Source organism: Arachis ipaensis, chromosome B3 (assembly GCF_059453495.1).
Source record: "Arachis ipaensis isolate K30076 ecotype BB chromosome B3, ASM5945349v1, whole genome shotgun sequence".
Taxonomy (NCBI): domain Eukaryota; kingdom Viridiplantae; phylum Streptophyta; class Magnoliopsida; order Fabales; family Fabaceae; genus Arachis; species Arachis ipaensis.
Window position 1 is genome coordinate 11527034 of NC_142438.1, and position 16347 is coordinate 11543380.

Genomic DNA, 16347 nt, shown 5'->3' on the forward strand with positions numbered 1-16347 from the left:
TCAAATTAACAAATCAAGAGATCAATCAAAATGCACTAAAACCCCAGTAACTTACTCACAATTTTGTTGAAGTTACTTACTTACTCCGCTGGCAATGATGACACCAACGATAATCAGAACAAGTGTGAGATATGTGAGTCAAATCTCCCTCTTAAACGTCATTAGGTAAGTAAAAACGACAATGAAAAAAGATGTTGTGGCAACAATTGCTTGGTTAAACGACACAAAAAGGTACCTCAACAACACATTTTCAAACACAATAAAGACACAGAAAATAAGACTCAAAGTAGAATCTTGAAGAACTGAATAAATATTAGCAAAAAATTTAACAAATCAACAAGAACCATAACAACAATAACTACAAGAACTGAACACTTATTAGCAAAAAATTTAAGTAATCAAGAACAATAACAGCAAATAAATTTAATAACTACAAGAACTGAACATCTATGCAACAACAACATAACAATTAACAAGAAGAATCAGCAACAAGAAAAACAACTAACAGAGGCTGAAGAAGAACAATCAGCGACGAGATGTTGAAGACTTGAATCGAATAACAGAGTCATGCACTATACCTAAAAGCCAGAAAGAATGGAGCTAGAGGCGAGTAGGTCTGAAAGGGACGGCGACAAGAGGCATAAGACGACAACAAAGTGACTATAGAGCTCGCAGAATAGCAGACAGAGGAACTCGCAGTTTGAAGCTCTGGGAGAGGAAGGAGATACACCGTTGGAGAGGAGAAACACAACTCCAGCAACAGAGAGAGCTGCAGCAGTAGCTCTTCTAATGGTGGCGAAGATAGAGGGAGCAACTCCATTTGAGGCAACGAAACATGATATAGACGACTTAACGCATACTTTGGAGGAGAATGGAGGTGGACATCATTGGCGGAGGGGCTATCGGAGATAGTTGCAAGGGAGAGAGAAGAGAAAGGAGAATGAGGAAGAGAAAAGAGTGTTCTCAAAAGTGAGGGGAGAGGGCCGCGCATTTTGAATTTTAATTAGATTTATCGTTGGATTTACCAGTGGATAAATCTGACGGTAATGCATTGCGTATGACCAAAACAAAGCGTTCCATTAATTGACCTTTACCGGAGGATAAATCCGTCGATAATTGTGACGGTAATGCTCGCGCCAATTTTTCTTTTTCTCTTCAAAATATTACCGGCAGATTTACTGTCGAAAAATTTAATCCGTCGACAACTTTTGTACCCAACAAATTTATTGTCATATCCAACGATAAATTTGACAGTATTCAGCATTTCTTGTAGTGGTGAAGAACGTGATACAATTGTTGATTTATTTATTTATTATTTAAAAATAAAAATTTAAACTCTCAACCAAATAATCAAATAATAACTTATATTTGCTTTTATTCTTAGTATATATCTTCTCTTTTTAATCACTCTTAATAATTTCTTTCGTAAATTATTAATCATAGTTGTAAATTTCTTGTAATAATTATAAATTCGTGGAGACAATAGAAAAATTAATATATTGTATGTTAAAATAAGTAATTAATGATTGGATAATATTAAGAATATAAATAAAATAATAGTGATTAATAATAAACTCTATTTTGAAGGGAAATAGAAGTTATGAAAGTGTAAACATTCACTTTTAGTATATTAAGGTTGATGATTTCACAACGTTTATATATATATATATATATATATATATATATATTATAATGGCTTATTAAATTTAATTTTTAAAAGATAATTTTTTATTATTGTAATATTTATATTTGATAAATTAAAATAAAAATAATTTTCAAAAAATACAAACAATAATAACTAATCAACTGTACGAAAAACTCAATTATTTGGTGGGCTGTGATTAATAACCAAGTATAATTGACATGTTACCAATTAGATATTATATTTCTATAATACGACTAAATTATAAAGGATGCTTGAAGGCTAAAGCATTATTTTTTTTTGAAGGAATTTGATTCGTTTAATTATATGTTACATTTTTAAATAGATTTTGAAAAAGTGTAAGAACCAACTATATCATAAGCCAATTTAAATAAATTTTTTTGTGTTTTTAGTTTTAAATTTTGAAAAATTAGAAGTAGTGTGATTTTTTTTTTATATAACAAATTTTCGATTTTAAAATTAGTTAGTTCTAGTTAGTTATACTCTTAATTAACTTTTTAGCAAAATTCAATAAAAATTTAAGTACGGTTAATTTTATACGAATAACTTAAAAACAGTTAGATATAACAATTTAATCAAATATATTAAATTATTTAATAATTTTTAACTATCAATTTCAAATAAAATTAAATGAGTTTTCACATTTATTTTAACTTATTAGTGAAATCTGAAATCTCACCAAAATTAGAAGGGGACAAGAAAAGAAGACAGCAGCAAAATCCGGAAAGAGCTGAACAACAAAGGAAGAGACTGAGAAAATGAGCAACAGCATCGCTGGAATTGGAACTGGAAATGGAAATGGGAAAGTGGTGTGCGTTACCGGCGCTTCTGGTTACATAGCGTCATGGATAGTCAACCTCCTCCTTCAACGTGGCTACACTGTTAGGGCCACCCTTCGTGATCCAAGTCAGCCTTATTAGTTACTAATTCACTCTCACTTATTAATAATCACTCCTTAATCTCAATTTTAACCGAACGTCTCAGGTAATCCAAAGAAGCTTGATCACTTGCTCAAACTCCACGGCGCAAAGGAGAGGTTGCAGATCTTTAAGGCGGACCTTCTAGAAGATGGCTCCTTTGACTCTGCCATTGACGGTTGCGATGGTGTCTTTCATACTGCTTCGCCTGTTACGCTTCGGGTTGTCAATGACCCGCAGGTTGCTTCTTTCCATAATTCAATTCGTTCATCTCTTGTTGATAATCCCCTTTTTGCCGCTACTGTCTTTGCTGTATATAAATATAGAGACAAACTCTTTTTAGATAGGCAAATATTTGTAGAGACAGAAATTTTATTGTTTAATTTTGATGTACGGACATGAAGCTTTATATAGTAATCTAATCAAATTAATGTTTGGATAATTTTTAAGCAGCTAATTTAAAAATTAGTTGCTTTTGCTGGCATGACAATATACGATTATATATATTTGTAATTTCTGAAAAATTGAAAGCAAAATATATCTATTTCTATTTCTATGGAATCTAATACAACTTATGAGAATTACATGTCCGAGTTGATATATTCTAAGGTGCTTATTATTTATTTGTCTTACCTACAAAAGAAGAAAGGTTAAATTACACAGACCTCTCTGTTAAGCTTAGATGATATTAGATATGACACTCCTTCATTTGTCAATGCCAAATTTTATTAAATACATGGATACTAAGTATATAACTTAAAACCTCAAGAGAGGTTAGTTTTTTTTTTTTTTTTTATCTTTACAAATGAAAAGGTGTTATGCATAATGTCCTTGAGAGGAGTTCTATCTAATTTCCATTGCCCTGTCCTTTTGAAACAAGCTCAGTTGCCTATTATTCACTTTTCTTTTGTTTCTTTGCTTCAGGCTGAATTAATTGATCCAGCAGTGAAAGGAACCTTGAATGTCCTTCAATCCTGTGCAAAATCACCATCGGTGAAACGAGTAGTATTGACATCTTCTATTTCTGCGGTTCTATTTACAGATAGGCCTTTAACTCCTGATGTAGTGGTCGATGAGACATGGTTTTCAGATGCTGATAACTGTACAAAACTAGAGGTTTCGTGCTATGCTTACTAGAACTCATTCAGAAATGAACTACAATTAGAACTTTTTGCCTTGTATAATATGTTAGCAATTTATCTGATTTTCTTGCCATTTCCTATTTGAATTGTCAGAGATGGTATTCACTTTCAAAGACTTTAGCAGAGGATGCAGCCTGGAAATTTGCAAACAAGAACGGCATTGACATGGTTTCTATTTTACCATCAATGGTAGCAGGACCTCTGTTACAACCAGAAGTTAATGAAAGCGTTGAGCCAATCCTAAGCATAATAAATGGTAACTTATATTCTAATGAATTTATGATGTATCAAAGTTAAAATCCAAAGAACATTGTAGTCAATTGATGTAATAATATCTTTGGATAATGAATCAAAATATCAGTTTGATTTTGATCATTATTTTGCCTTGATCCAAGAATAGAAGCACTGTTTAACTTGGGTTGATGCTGATGCAGGTGCACCATTTCCAAATAGAGTTTTTGGATGGGTGAACGTGAAAGATGTCGCGATCGCCCATATTCAGGCATATGAGATTCCTACAGCTAGTGGAAGATATCTTATTGTTGAGAGAGTGGTGCACTACTCTGAACATGCTAGGATTTTGCATGATCTTTACCCAACATTACAGATTAAGGATAAGTAAGTTTAATTATTTACTAAACTTTCTTTTGAAATTTTAATGTCTAGTTTGAAAACTTGATTCAAGCTGAAAACAAGAGGATTGAAATTGATTTGCTTAGTCTAATGTATGTGCCAAAGCGGAAATCAAGAGGAAAAGTGCTGAAGATGAGTACCCATGAATAAATGCAAGAGCGACATGTTTCTTTCTAAAATCATTTAATAAAAATGCATACTTTTAATTTTCAATCTTTTTGGTATAAGGCTTAAGAATAGTAAAGGATAATAGTATTCAGTTATCCAATATAAGCACCGTAAATATATATCAGTCTCATCAATAGCATCCTTTGTCTTCACTAATTTTTCCCTCATCAATGTGTTTCAATAGATCATTTTTTTTCTCAATTTGGCTTAAATGAATTTACTTCTTGCATGACTGCGTGGTTGAATAAAGTTAGTAGAATCCACTTTTATATTGCAAGAATATTGTGTATTCTAAATCTATGAACTGTTCTTTCATTCCTGGTTTGTTTTCCATCCATTCAATTCAGTCAAATCTTTATACATAATCCTGTCTATTTTCATATTCTAGTTTAAATAGTTTAAGCCTGTTTTTGTTCTTTTGATTTTTCTGATAACATTTTATAACTTTGAACAATGTTATCAGGTGCGAAGACGATAAGCCATTTGTGCCAACATATCAGGTTTCCAAAGAAAAGGCAGAGAGTTTGGGAATCGAATTCACACCATTGGAAGTAACCCTCAAAGAGACTGTTGAAAGCTTTAGAGAAAAGAACATTGTCAACTTTTAAATTTCTCAGCCATGATATCTCATGAGGTAATAAATGTCAATATGGTTAATCCATGTTCAATTGGTAAATATAATTTTACAAACTCCGTGCTTATATTCTATGAAGGAATAAATACTGTTTACTGTGGTTTGTATTGACTATTGAATCAGATCAGTCAATATTGTTTCAAGTAATTTTAAGCAATACTGTAAAATGTAAATGATATGAAGTTTTCAAGTTTGTTAAACTCCATGAACAGGCATAGGCACAGATCTAGAAATATTATTATGGGCCAATAATATATATAATATTAAAAAATTATGCAAAAAATTATATAATGTAAGATGTATTACAAAAAATATACCGATAGAAAATATATTTTAAAGTACAAAAAATATGTGTGTACTTTTTACTAACGAAGTAATCGATTCTTCGTATCATAAAATTTATCAATAATAGAATTTGTGTCAAATTTTTTAGCAATTTTCTTTTCAATATAATTAAAAGACAATTAGCAAGAAATTCATCTTTCATTTTGTTTCTGAGTTATTTTTCACAATATTTATAGTTGAAAAAGATCTCTCAATTGTAACAATTGAAATGGTGAGAATTAATACCAAATGAATAAAAAAGAACGGTTATAAGAAAAAAATTCATTTTATGGGACTTGAAAATTTTTATTTAATTAAAAAATATTAGTAATAATATCTTTTTCATATTTTTTTAATATTATTACTTACTTTTTAGATATTAGAAATCATTAATATTTAGATTGGATTGGATTTTTATTTATACTAGACTAAATACTAAATAAATTTTTTAAAAAATTAAATTATACTTAATAACTTATCATTATTAATTTTCTTTAAAAAAAAGCTGGGGACCGGGGCCTCCAGTGACCCCCATATGTCTGTCAGGAAGAATCACATATTTAAACCCATATATTTTTTAGATGCGGGGTATTATCAACATGGAAGTTCAAAGTTGACAACAACTCTTAAAAAAGAAAAATCAATCAAAAAGTTAGCAACATAATAATTCAAAAAATTCAACAACTGAGAACGAGAGTAACCTACATGCAGAACAATATCAGAGCAAACATAAATCAAAATCAATACCATGATCAGAGGTTTAAAGAACCAACAGGAGCAAATTTGACATGAGAAAGCACAAGACTTCTACAACCTTGGTTAAAGAAATTGGAGATGAAGAAACGGTGGGAGTGGAATTTCAGTGGCAGCATCAATTTGTATTGAGACAAGACACGCAATCAAAATGATATAACAAACTTTATTTTGAGGATGTATAAAATACAGGTCGGTTACAACTTATAAGAGAAAAGAGAGTTGGAAAATACACCATCATCGAAATTGCAAATTTAGAGGAGAGGAAGCAGAAGCTTCCATGTTTGTGCATCCTTGGCGTCGAAGCTTCATTCGGAGCGCAGACAGCAGAAGAGACCCAATCAAAAGTCTCATTTACAATTACATATCAATATAGGTTCTGGAGAGAGCAACCGCGTTGCAACGGCTTGAACACATTAATTGCCTAAATGGAAGAGAATACATGTTGCGGTAAATTGGAGCACAAAACGAAAAAAGGATAAAAAGATCTTTGTGCTTCAAAGTTCAAAATAGATGGAATGAATTAGGAAAGTTAGATTGGATTGGGGTTCGGTTGGGTATTCTGGGATTTAATGGCCAATATCTAAAAAAAACCTATATATTTTCTAAAAGATGTGATCATTTACTAGATTACTTCATGTTGGTTGAGAAAACTTTTCTCAAAAACTCAATTCAATGATTCCTTTCAAAAATTAGTTCGGGCCTTCAAAATGTTACTGCTTAGTCTCACCAGTCATGTGTTGCAAGAAAACTAACTACGCCAAACAACAATGCTGGAGTAAATACATATTGTTTTTGTAATATGAAAAGAGTTTTGATCTTGTGGTGGTGATAATATTGAATGGATGGAGAACTCACTCTATTCTTACCTACATAAATGGTTTTTTTTTTTTCAAATTTAAATAACACAGATAATATTTAAATTGATGTTAAAAAAAGTAATTTACTAGCAGCAATTTACTTTTTTACTCCACATAGAACCAGTCAAACGCGGAGAAAATCTAAGACCGTTTTTCACATGGTGCAATATAAGAATTAAGATATTAAGACGTAGCCGTCAATAGCGACATTTAAAAAAGCTTTGTGATCAAGATTGATATAAACCAATTCAGCTAACTAGTATTTATTTATCTATTTATGATCATAATACACGTTCTGAAGATTTGCTTGTGATTTAATTTAAATTTGGAACAATAAAATGAGAGATTTAAATTTGCTTATTTAAGCTTGGATTCGTTTACTATTTTTTGTGTCGATTTTCGGCAATTTTCAAATGTTTCTGATTGCAAACAAGTAAAATGAATTAATGTATGCATTGAAAGAAGTACTAGAAATTGTATTTTATTTTTTACAAAATAAGTTAACTAAAAAATTGTTTGACGGCAAGTGGCGTAACTGAGATCGTGAAAACTATGCTTACTGATATTATTTGTTTGTGTATTAAAGGGAGGTTGTTGGATGATTTGCAAGAAGGACATGTATGTTATAAAAAACTAGTACCTGGTTTAATTTGGTCAATGAATTAATTGTTGTGTAATCATCTAATAATATTGATGTGTCCAATTTGTTTGGCAGGCTTATGGCATTAAACGCATTGAGCCAGACGTGATTCCTTTAGACATCCGTCATCATTCGGTTATTTGGAGTGTCACGGCGCCGCTTATATCTTTCGAATGCGTCGAGTGGCATGCATCCGATAGATTCAGGAGCCAATTTGGTTTGATCCAAGGCATTCCTAATCAAGAGCGGGATCTAGGTGCATCACACGGCGAAGTACTAACTGGAGCTAAGAATTAAAATTGGGCCGACACCCATTTTTTTTGGATGATGCAGTGGACCAATCGATATAGTCACGTTCTTGCTGATGACTTGGTGCTTTTACATTATCCTTTGAAAATTTACAAGCATTGGTACCGAGGATATTTGAGAATACACGATACTCTCCTAGATATTTGAGAATTTATCTTCTCACAAATTACACCGTTTAATTTCTCAAATGACAATGTAAACGGAATAACATCTAATGAATTTTCACATACAAATTAAACTCTCTCATATGTTTATAATAAAATCTGTCCATAACAATAAATTTTTAAGATAATTCTATCATCTATAATGATATTAAACACTCTCAATCTCACTATTATTTTTCTGAAAAAATAAAAAAGAAGAATAAGAGGAGAGAAAGAACATGATGAGCTCATATTTAAAACTCATGGTGAAGAAGAAGCAAGGAGTTCTATACAATTTTGGTTTATGCATACATGAACAAGTAAATTGGACAGTCGGACTGCGTTTCAAATTTCAATTTTTTTACGGATCCAAAATTGGTGAATCCGATTAATGTGCACTCGCATTAAAAAGAATTTCTAAACCCAAAAATTAGTGAGTCCGATTTTAATCTAGCCCAATTTCTTTCTCCCTTGATTCCAAAAAAGTAACACCATCATAACAGTATATCACTCCAAAAAATTTTATAACCCAGCATAACTCATATGTGTAAATCATATAAAAACAAATTAGCCGTATTTCACGTGGTGCAATATAAGAATTAGCCACCGAAGAAAAACGTACCTAGATATAGTAGACTTTATGAGAAAAACTTTGTAATCAAGATTGATATAAACCAAATCAGCTAACTAGTACTTTTTTATCTATTTATGATCCTAATACATGTACCTTTTTTTTTGTCATGATAATACATGTACTGAAACGCAATCCATACGCTTCCCTTTTGGGCTTAGGGCTTCTTTTTCAAATAAAAAGTAGACAAGATTTGGTTGTGATTTAATTTAAATTAAACGTGGAACAAAAAAAAAAAAACGTGGAACAATAAAATGAGAGATGTTTTTGCCAACCCGACGTAATAAAATTCGAACACTTGGTTGGTTATGAATTTTAATTGATTGCAATAATATGAAGAGTGAGTTTGTGATTAAAAAGAACACAAATTAAAATTAGTTTAATAAATTGTTAATTGACTCTTAGTTGATATTTATTGCTTACCAAACAGTACTCAGTATAATAAATAGAATCTTTCCTCGAATTTTCTTTCCTCGAAATTCTAACTAGGAAAAAGGAAAGGACTGCATATAGATTGGATAATATTCACGTATTCGCAGTAATTATCTGCATCTGATCTGAATTTTGTGGATATTATCCGATCCATAGAGTTATCGGATCGGATCAGATCCGATCCACATTATGGTAGGATCGAATTGCGAATTTAGCAGTAATATCCGCAGATCCGGTCCGTAAATCCGCATATCCGCACATCTCATATAAATAGCATAGTTTAAGAAAGTAAACCCTAATGTGATATGAATAATAGTGTGTTGCTTTATGAATTTTATGATATCTTGTTTTTAATTTTTTATGTTGTACTTCAACTTAGAATAATTAAACTTAAATTTTGTGTTATTATTATTTTTTTGTTATTCAAGAGAACTTTTATTGATAATATTTTAGGAATAAATAGGCTTAAACAGGTGAAAAATGAATATTATGGATATTTTTTTGTAAAAATGGCCAAATAGAATCTTAAAATAGTTTATTTTTAATTATGCGGATATACTCATATCCGATCCGATCCGATCTGCAAGTATACGGATCGGATCTCGCCTGAAAAAATGCGGATATCGTATCCGATTCGATACGTGTGCAGCCCTAGAAAAGGGCAGTTTTTCAAAGCTTTATCATGTGGGGGTGAAAGAAAAGAACTAAATAAAAAGAAGATAAACTTTTACATGTAAAACTAGGTACAAATAAGACAAGGTAGTACTAAATTTTTGAAAATTGAACTGCAGTAAAGTTAGAAATTTAAAAGTTTAATCAAATTTTAATTAGAGTTGAACTTGATATATAAAATAATTTATTTATCTATAAATTATATAATTTTTTAAAAATAATTTTTTAATATTTTATTATTTTAAATTAGTTAATTACTAAAAAATAGATTAATTCGATTAATTAATTGATTGTTTGATTTTTTTTTTTATTTTTTAACCAATTTATTATTGGTCAGTTTTTAATTTTTGTTCTAAATTTGACTGATTTAATAACTAATTCTTAATTAATCCATTTAAATCAATAAGTTCAATTCAATTCTTGAAACAATAAGTAGTATATCGTATTTTTATTTTTAATATTAAAAAATGGGTGTTTTATTGTATCATAGAGATAAGAGGTGTATTATAAAATTATAAAAAAATAATAAAAAAATTAAAAGATCAAATTTAAAAATAAAAAATTTGAGGATCAAATTTGGATTTATAATTTTTTATTTGTTTATGAATTTTTTTATTTTTTTAAAATCACAAATTTGATTATTAGCTTTTCTCTCACGTCAACATTTATAAATTAAATTATCACCTAACCTAACTCGCAGAAATTGTCTGAAAATTTTAAAGTAGTAATCAAATCAATCAGAAATTATTGTGTAGTCTTGATGACTAGTAATAAATTAAATATGTTCTTCAATAATTAATCCATCCATCGCTTTATTTTTTTTAATTAACATGTTTTTAATGATGACTTATAAAATAACATACATACATCTCAACTTTATATATATATATATATAAAATAAATGCCCCTTTAATGAAATCAATAAGTGAAATTGCATGAATAGTGTAGCTTATAAGTAAAAAACGACCTCGTAAAATAATATATTTATCTATAAATTATATAATTTTTTAAAAATTAATTTTTTTATATTTTATTATTTTAAACTGATTAATTACTAAAAGACAGATTAGTTCAATTAATTAATTGATTGTTTGATTATTTTATTTATTCTTTAACCAATTTATTATTGGTCAATTTTTATTCTAAATTTGACTGGTTTAATAATTAATTCTTAATTAATCCATTCAAATCAACTGGTTCAATTCGATTCTTGAAAGTTATTTTGTCAATGAAAAAGAAATCGAAAGTTTTTGACAAATGGTCCCATACTTGGGAAGGTCCTTTCCAAGTGATAGGATTATATTCTGGAAATGCATATCAAATCAAGGATATCGAACCGGAAAATATAATTAACTCGATTAATGAAAAGTATTTGAAGCAATATTATTGTTTGCTGAATTAAAGATAAAATGCATAAGTCTGAAAATAAAGAAAACCATGATAAGTACTTAAGTTCAAGGTGAAGAAATGTAAGGCGCCATAAGCTTTGCTAAGTTTAAGCGTAACTTTACCCTTTCATTGTCTAGAATTGAAAGTGTCTCAGCATGCTTGAATTTTAAGTGTCCAAAATTCGCAGACATGTTGATTGATTCTGCAGCGAAAAACAAAATTTTAAGTTTTATGGACGGTTATTCAGGATATAACCAAATCTTCAATGCAGAAGATGATGTATCCAAAACTGCTTTTCATTGTCCTGGGGTGTTAGGCACTTATGAATAGGTGGTTATACCTTTTGGTTTGAAAAATGCCGGTGCAACTTACCAGCAAGCAATGAATGCTATATTCCATGAGTATATTGGGAGATTTATGGAAGTGTATATCAATGATGTTATGGTTAAATCAATTTCGGTGAATCAGCATATTGATCACTTGAGGAAAGCATTTGTCACCATGAGAAAGAAAGGGTTAAAATTGAATCCTTTAAAATGTGCTTTTGGTGTGTCGGCTTGAAATTTTTTAGGATTCATTGTTCACAAAAAAGGGATTGCAATCGATAGGAGTAAGGCTGATGCAATTTTAACATTGTCTTCACCTAAATCGAAAAAAGAAGTGCAATCGTTCTTGGGTAAAATAAATTATCTTAGAAGGTTCATTTCGAATCTTTCTGATTGAACTCGAGTGTTCGCACCTTTAGTGAAACTAAAGAGTGATTCGCAGTTCGAATGGACAAATGAGCATCAAACAAGCATTCAAGTCAATTAAGACTTATTTATCTAAGGTCCCAATAATGGCGAATGTTCGTCCTCATGAGCCCTTGAAGCTATATATTGCAGCATCTATAAATACAATTGGGTGTATGCTAGCCTATGATAACGAAAATAGGCATGAACAAGCAGTTTATTACCTTAGTCGAGTTTTGAGTAATATCGAAATAAGGTATTCCCCGATAGAAAAATTGTGTTTGTCCCTATACTATACTTGTATGAAATTAAAGTGCTATATGGTGGCTAAATCGGTGAAAGTTATAGCACAAACTAATCTCATCAAATATATGTTGAGTTTTCCAATGTTACGAGGTCGATTAGGGAAATGGATGCTCGCCCTGATAGAATTTGATTTACAATATGTCCCTGCCAAGGCTGTGAAAGGTTAGGTCATTGCAGATTTTTTAGTGGATAATTCAAATATTCTGAATGATCAGGGGGCAAATATACTCGACATTAAAGTCGATGAAAGTTATATTTTGATGGATCGAAGCACAAAGATGGTGTAGGGGTTAGAATTCTTATTATATCACCAGGAGGGATTCCATCAGAATTCATATTCAAGTTAAAATATCCTTGCTCGAATAATATGGCGGAGTATGAAGCTTTGATTTTGGGTCTTAAAATATTGATTGGTAAAGGGGCTTTGGAAGTCCAAATACTAGGGGACTCTCAGTTAGTCCTGAAACAATTATCGATGGAGTTCAAATGTAATAATGAGAAGTTGCAAAAATATTTGGCAACGGCTTGGGAATTATTAACTTCTTTTCGAAAAGTTCTTTTAGTTCATATCCCAAGGATTCATAACGAGATCGCTAATGAATTAGCCTAAATCACTTTGAGATATAGAATTGGTCCAAAAACTTTAAGAAAATTAGCTAGTATTCATCAGATTTTAGTGCCTGCAGATGAAAGGGGGGCTTTGTGTATAGGCGAATGGGAAGATAATGATTGGAGAAAGCCTATTGCTGAGTATATAAAGAATCCTAGCATCCCAGTTGATAGAAAGATAAAATTTCAGGCAATAAATTTTGTCTTGATGGCTGATGAGTTGTATAAGAAAAGGATCGATGGAAGTTTGTCGAGATGTTTAAGTCAAGATGATAAAGATATTACTTTGGGTGAAGTCCATAAAGGGATATGTGGTGCTCATCAATTTGGGAAGAAGATGAAATGGGTGCTACATTTCAATCATGTGTATTGGCTATCTATGATCAAAGATTGTATTGAATAAGCAAAGGCGTGTCAGGAATGTCAAAAACATGATTCGGTACAACAGATACCAGCATCTGAGTTGCATTCGATAATAAAACTATGGCCATTTAGAGGTTGGTCTTTGGATCTAATTGGATTGATTCACCCTCCTTCATCGAAACTTCATAAATTTATTTTGGTAGCAATTGATTATTTCACAAAATGGGTTGAAGCAGTTCCTTTAATAGAAGTTGGGCAAAATGAAATAATAGATTTTATTGAGGAACATATAATCAATCGATTTGGGATTCCTCAAACATTGAGTACTGATCAAGGGACTATGTTTACTGGTCAGCGCATCAAGAATTTTGCATCTTCGAGGAATATCAATATGGTTACTTCAACTTCCTATTATGCACAGGCCAATGGGCAAGTTGAGGCAGCAAATAAAATCCTGATAAGTGTGATTAAAAAACAGATCGGGAATAGAGCTCGAACTTGGCATGAAACGTTAAGTCATGTACTATGGGCTTATCGAAATTCTCCAAGAGGGTCAACATGTATTTTGCCCTATAAATTGGTTTATAGTCATGATGCTATGCTACCATTGGAAATCAATTTGAATACTCTGAGGGTATCAAAACAGAATGACTTGCTAGTCGATGATTATTGGAATCCAATGTTTGATGAGTTGAATGAATTAGACTTAGAGCGGATATTAGCACTTGAAAATATGATTCGACAAAAAGAAAGTGTTGCTCGAAATTATAATCGTCAAATAAAAGAGAAGTGCTTCAGTATAGGCGAGTTGGTTTTAAAAGTTATTTTGCCAATGGAAAAAAAATCGAGAGTTCTTAGCAAATGGTCCCATACTTGGGAAGGTCCTTTCCAAGTGATAAGATTATATTCTGGAAATGCATATCGAATCAAGGATATCGAATCGGGAAATATAATTAACTTGATTAACGGAAAGTATTTGAAGCAATATTATTGTTTGTTGAATTAAAGATAAAATGCATAAGTCTGAAAATAAAGAAAACCATGACAAGTACTGAAGTTCAAGGTGAAGAAATGTAAGGCGCTATAAGCTTTGCTAAGTCTAAGCGTAACTTTACCCTTTCATTGTCCAGAATTGAAAGTGTCTCAGCATGCTTGAATTTTTTATATTGGGCCTTGTCAAGTTACTTCTCACATTCTTCATGTTTGGCCTCAATAAAAATGATTTCTTGGACAAGTTGTTGTTACTCTTGCTGGGCAGTGGATAAAGGTGTAACTATATCAGCTCTTCTCTTCCAAATTTTTGGTAAGTTTTTCATTGATCTGAGCCAATTCTACTTCGAGCTTTCTCTCTTCCTTGTCATAGTGAGCTTGAATGGAAATACCTTGAGAAATTCTCAAATAGAATTCTTCACGGGAAGCTTTGATGGGTTGAAGAGTCGCAATATAGCTTTCTGCCTCAGTCCTGATTTTTAGCCTCTTCATCTTTGATTTCTTGAAGTTTTTCCTAGGTAGTTACACTTCTGTTGGTAATTTATTTGAATTGGTTGATTATGACAGAGTGAAAGATCGAAACTTGAAGTTCAAAAGATGAACTTAAGAGGTCAGATGAAAGCCTGTTCAAGGTTACATCATTAGTCCAATTAATGAGTGGATGGTCCAGGAGCTTGAGAAGTGATAAAAGTTGTTCTCGAGTATTAAAACTCAATTCAAATGAAGGACTAGATGTAGATGGACCAATGAGTACAGGGGTAGAAATAGGCACTTCATCTTCTTGAATAGCCTGATTTAAGATGGTGACCAGGTTAGCCGGAGTGGCATTTGTAGATCCAGTAGAAACACCCAAATTTTCAGATCCTTGACCAAGGAAACTTTGAAGTTCAGCTTGTTGGGGAGGACTGGAGGTTCTTTGAGGAGAAGGAATGGTTTCCAAAACTCTAGATGGGGAATCTGAAGCAGTAGTCTCAGCGACTCGAGAAGGAGAGTCAGCATCAGGGGCCACTTGCAATTCAGTAGAAGGTGCAGCCTGGTTGATAGGAGAAACATGCTCAATGATCAAAGTTTGTGTTGGTGAGTGATGGATATGCTCCCTTGTTAAGTCTACTACATGTGTTCCCGTCGAAATTGGAAAAGCGATTTGGAGAGGCTGAACTGATTCTGTGCTTTGGATTGATGAGTGAGATGTGGTTTGTCCAAAGCCTTGTTGTTGTTGATGTGACTGGTCAGGTGCAAGAGAAGAGGTAATCGATTGAGCAACAGTGACAGGCTGAAATGTAAGGTGCGATAAGTTGAAGTTTATTTTGAGTGAATCAAAATTTATGTGAGAATGATATAGTATTACCAGAATGGGTCTTACTCTTCGAATCAATTGAGAGCCTAAATCTGAATCAATTGTATCCTCCGATTGTGAGGACGTAGCAAGAATATTCTGGATAGACAGCTCACTTTCATCAGAGCTTTCACTTGATGGTTGCAACTGTAACTAAGAAAAGATTGATATTTAAAGAGTTGCAAGTGAATGTGGTTATTGAAGAATGATAGTTAAAGAATGAGTGTATGTACATAATTACCTTCCTAGAAGTTTTTGAAGGTGTTCATCGACTCTTCCTTTATGGTTGACGTGAGGAAGTTGTAGTTTCAGCTTTTCTTTTTTGAGTTCTCTTTGGAGAACCCTCAGCAGCAGGGACCGCTTGAACAGCAGAACGCTTGATCTCCTCTAGGGTACGACTGTACCTAGAGTAGTAAGTAGTCCACCAATCGAAGCAAGATTTTGTGATGTATGAGCTTCGATCGTAAACCAGGTAATTATAGCCCTTTTTGTTTTTGATTTTTTAAGAGGCAGAGATCAAGTTCTTTCTGAGAAGTCAAAGTGATTTGGCAAAATGGTTTGTTGTTTCGGGGGAGTGGAGTTGGGATGGCTTGTGAGAATCCAAGTTTCCTGGCTGTGTAATGAGGAGCGTATAGAGTTACTTTGAAACGTTGTTTTTTGTGTTGAGGTAACCCTGTAGGAATCACTTGTACATCCAACAAA

The 16347-nt window shown here is 31.9% G+C and overlaps 2 protein-coding genes across 2 annotated transcripts; both read left to right on the forward strand.

The window, feature by feature from the left end:
* Window positions 1-2314: 2314 nt before the first annotated feature.
* LOC148569850 (phenylacetaldehyde reductase-like) lies at window positions 2315-5357 on the forward strand. The gene is made up of 6 exons (XM_088508873.1): window positions 2315-2569; window positions 2648-2820; window positions 3505-3696; window positions 3816-3978; window positions 4157-4340; window positions 4987-5357. Exons 1-6 carry the CDS (start codon window positions 2422-2424, stop codon window positions 5129-5131), a joined length of 1005 nt encoding a protein of 334 aa, XP_088364999.1. The 5' UTR covers window positions 2315-2421; the 3' UTR covers window positions 5132-5357.
* A 6791-nt stretch (window positions 5358-12148) lies between these two features.
* LOC148569851 (uncharacterized) lies at window positions 12149-14792 on the forward strand. The gene is made up of 4 exons (XM_088506674.1): window positions 12149-12297; window positions 12975-13302; window positions 13405-14200; window positions 14578-14792. Exons 1-4 carry the CDS (start codon window positions 12149-12151, stop codon window positions 14790-14792), a joined length of 1488 nt encoding a protein of 495 aa, XP_088362800.1.
* Window positions 14793-16347: the final 1555 nt, after the last annotated feature.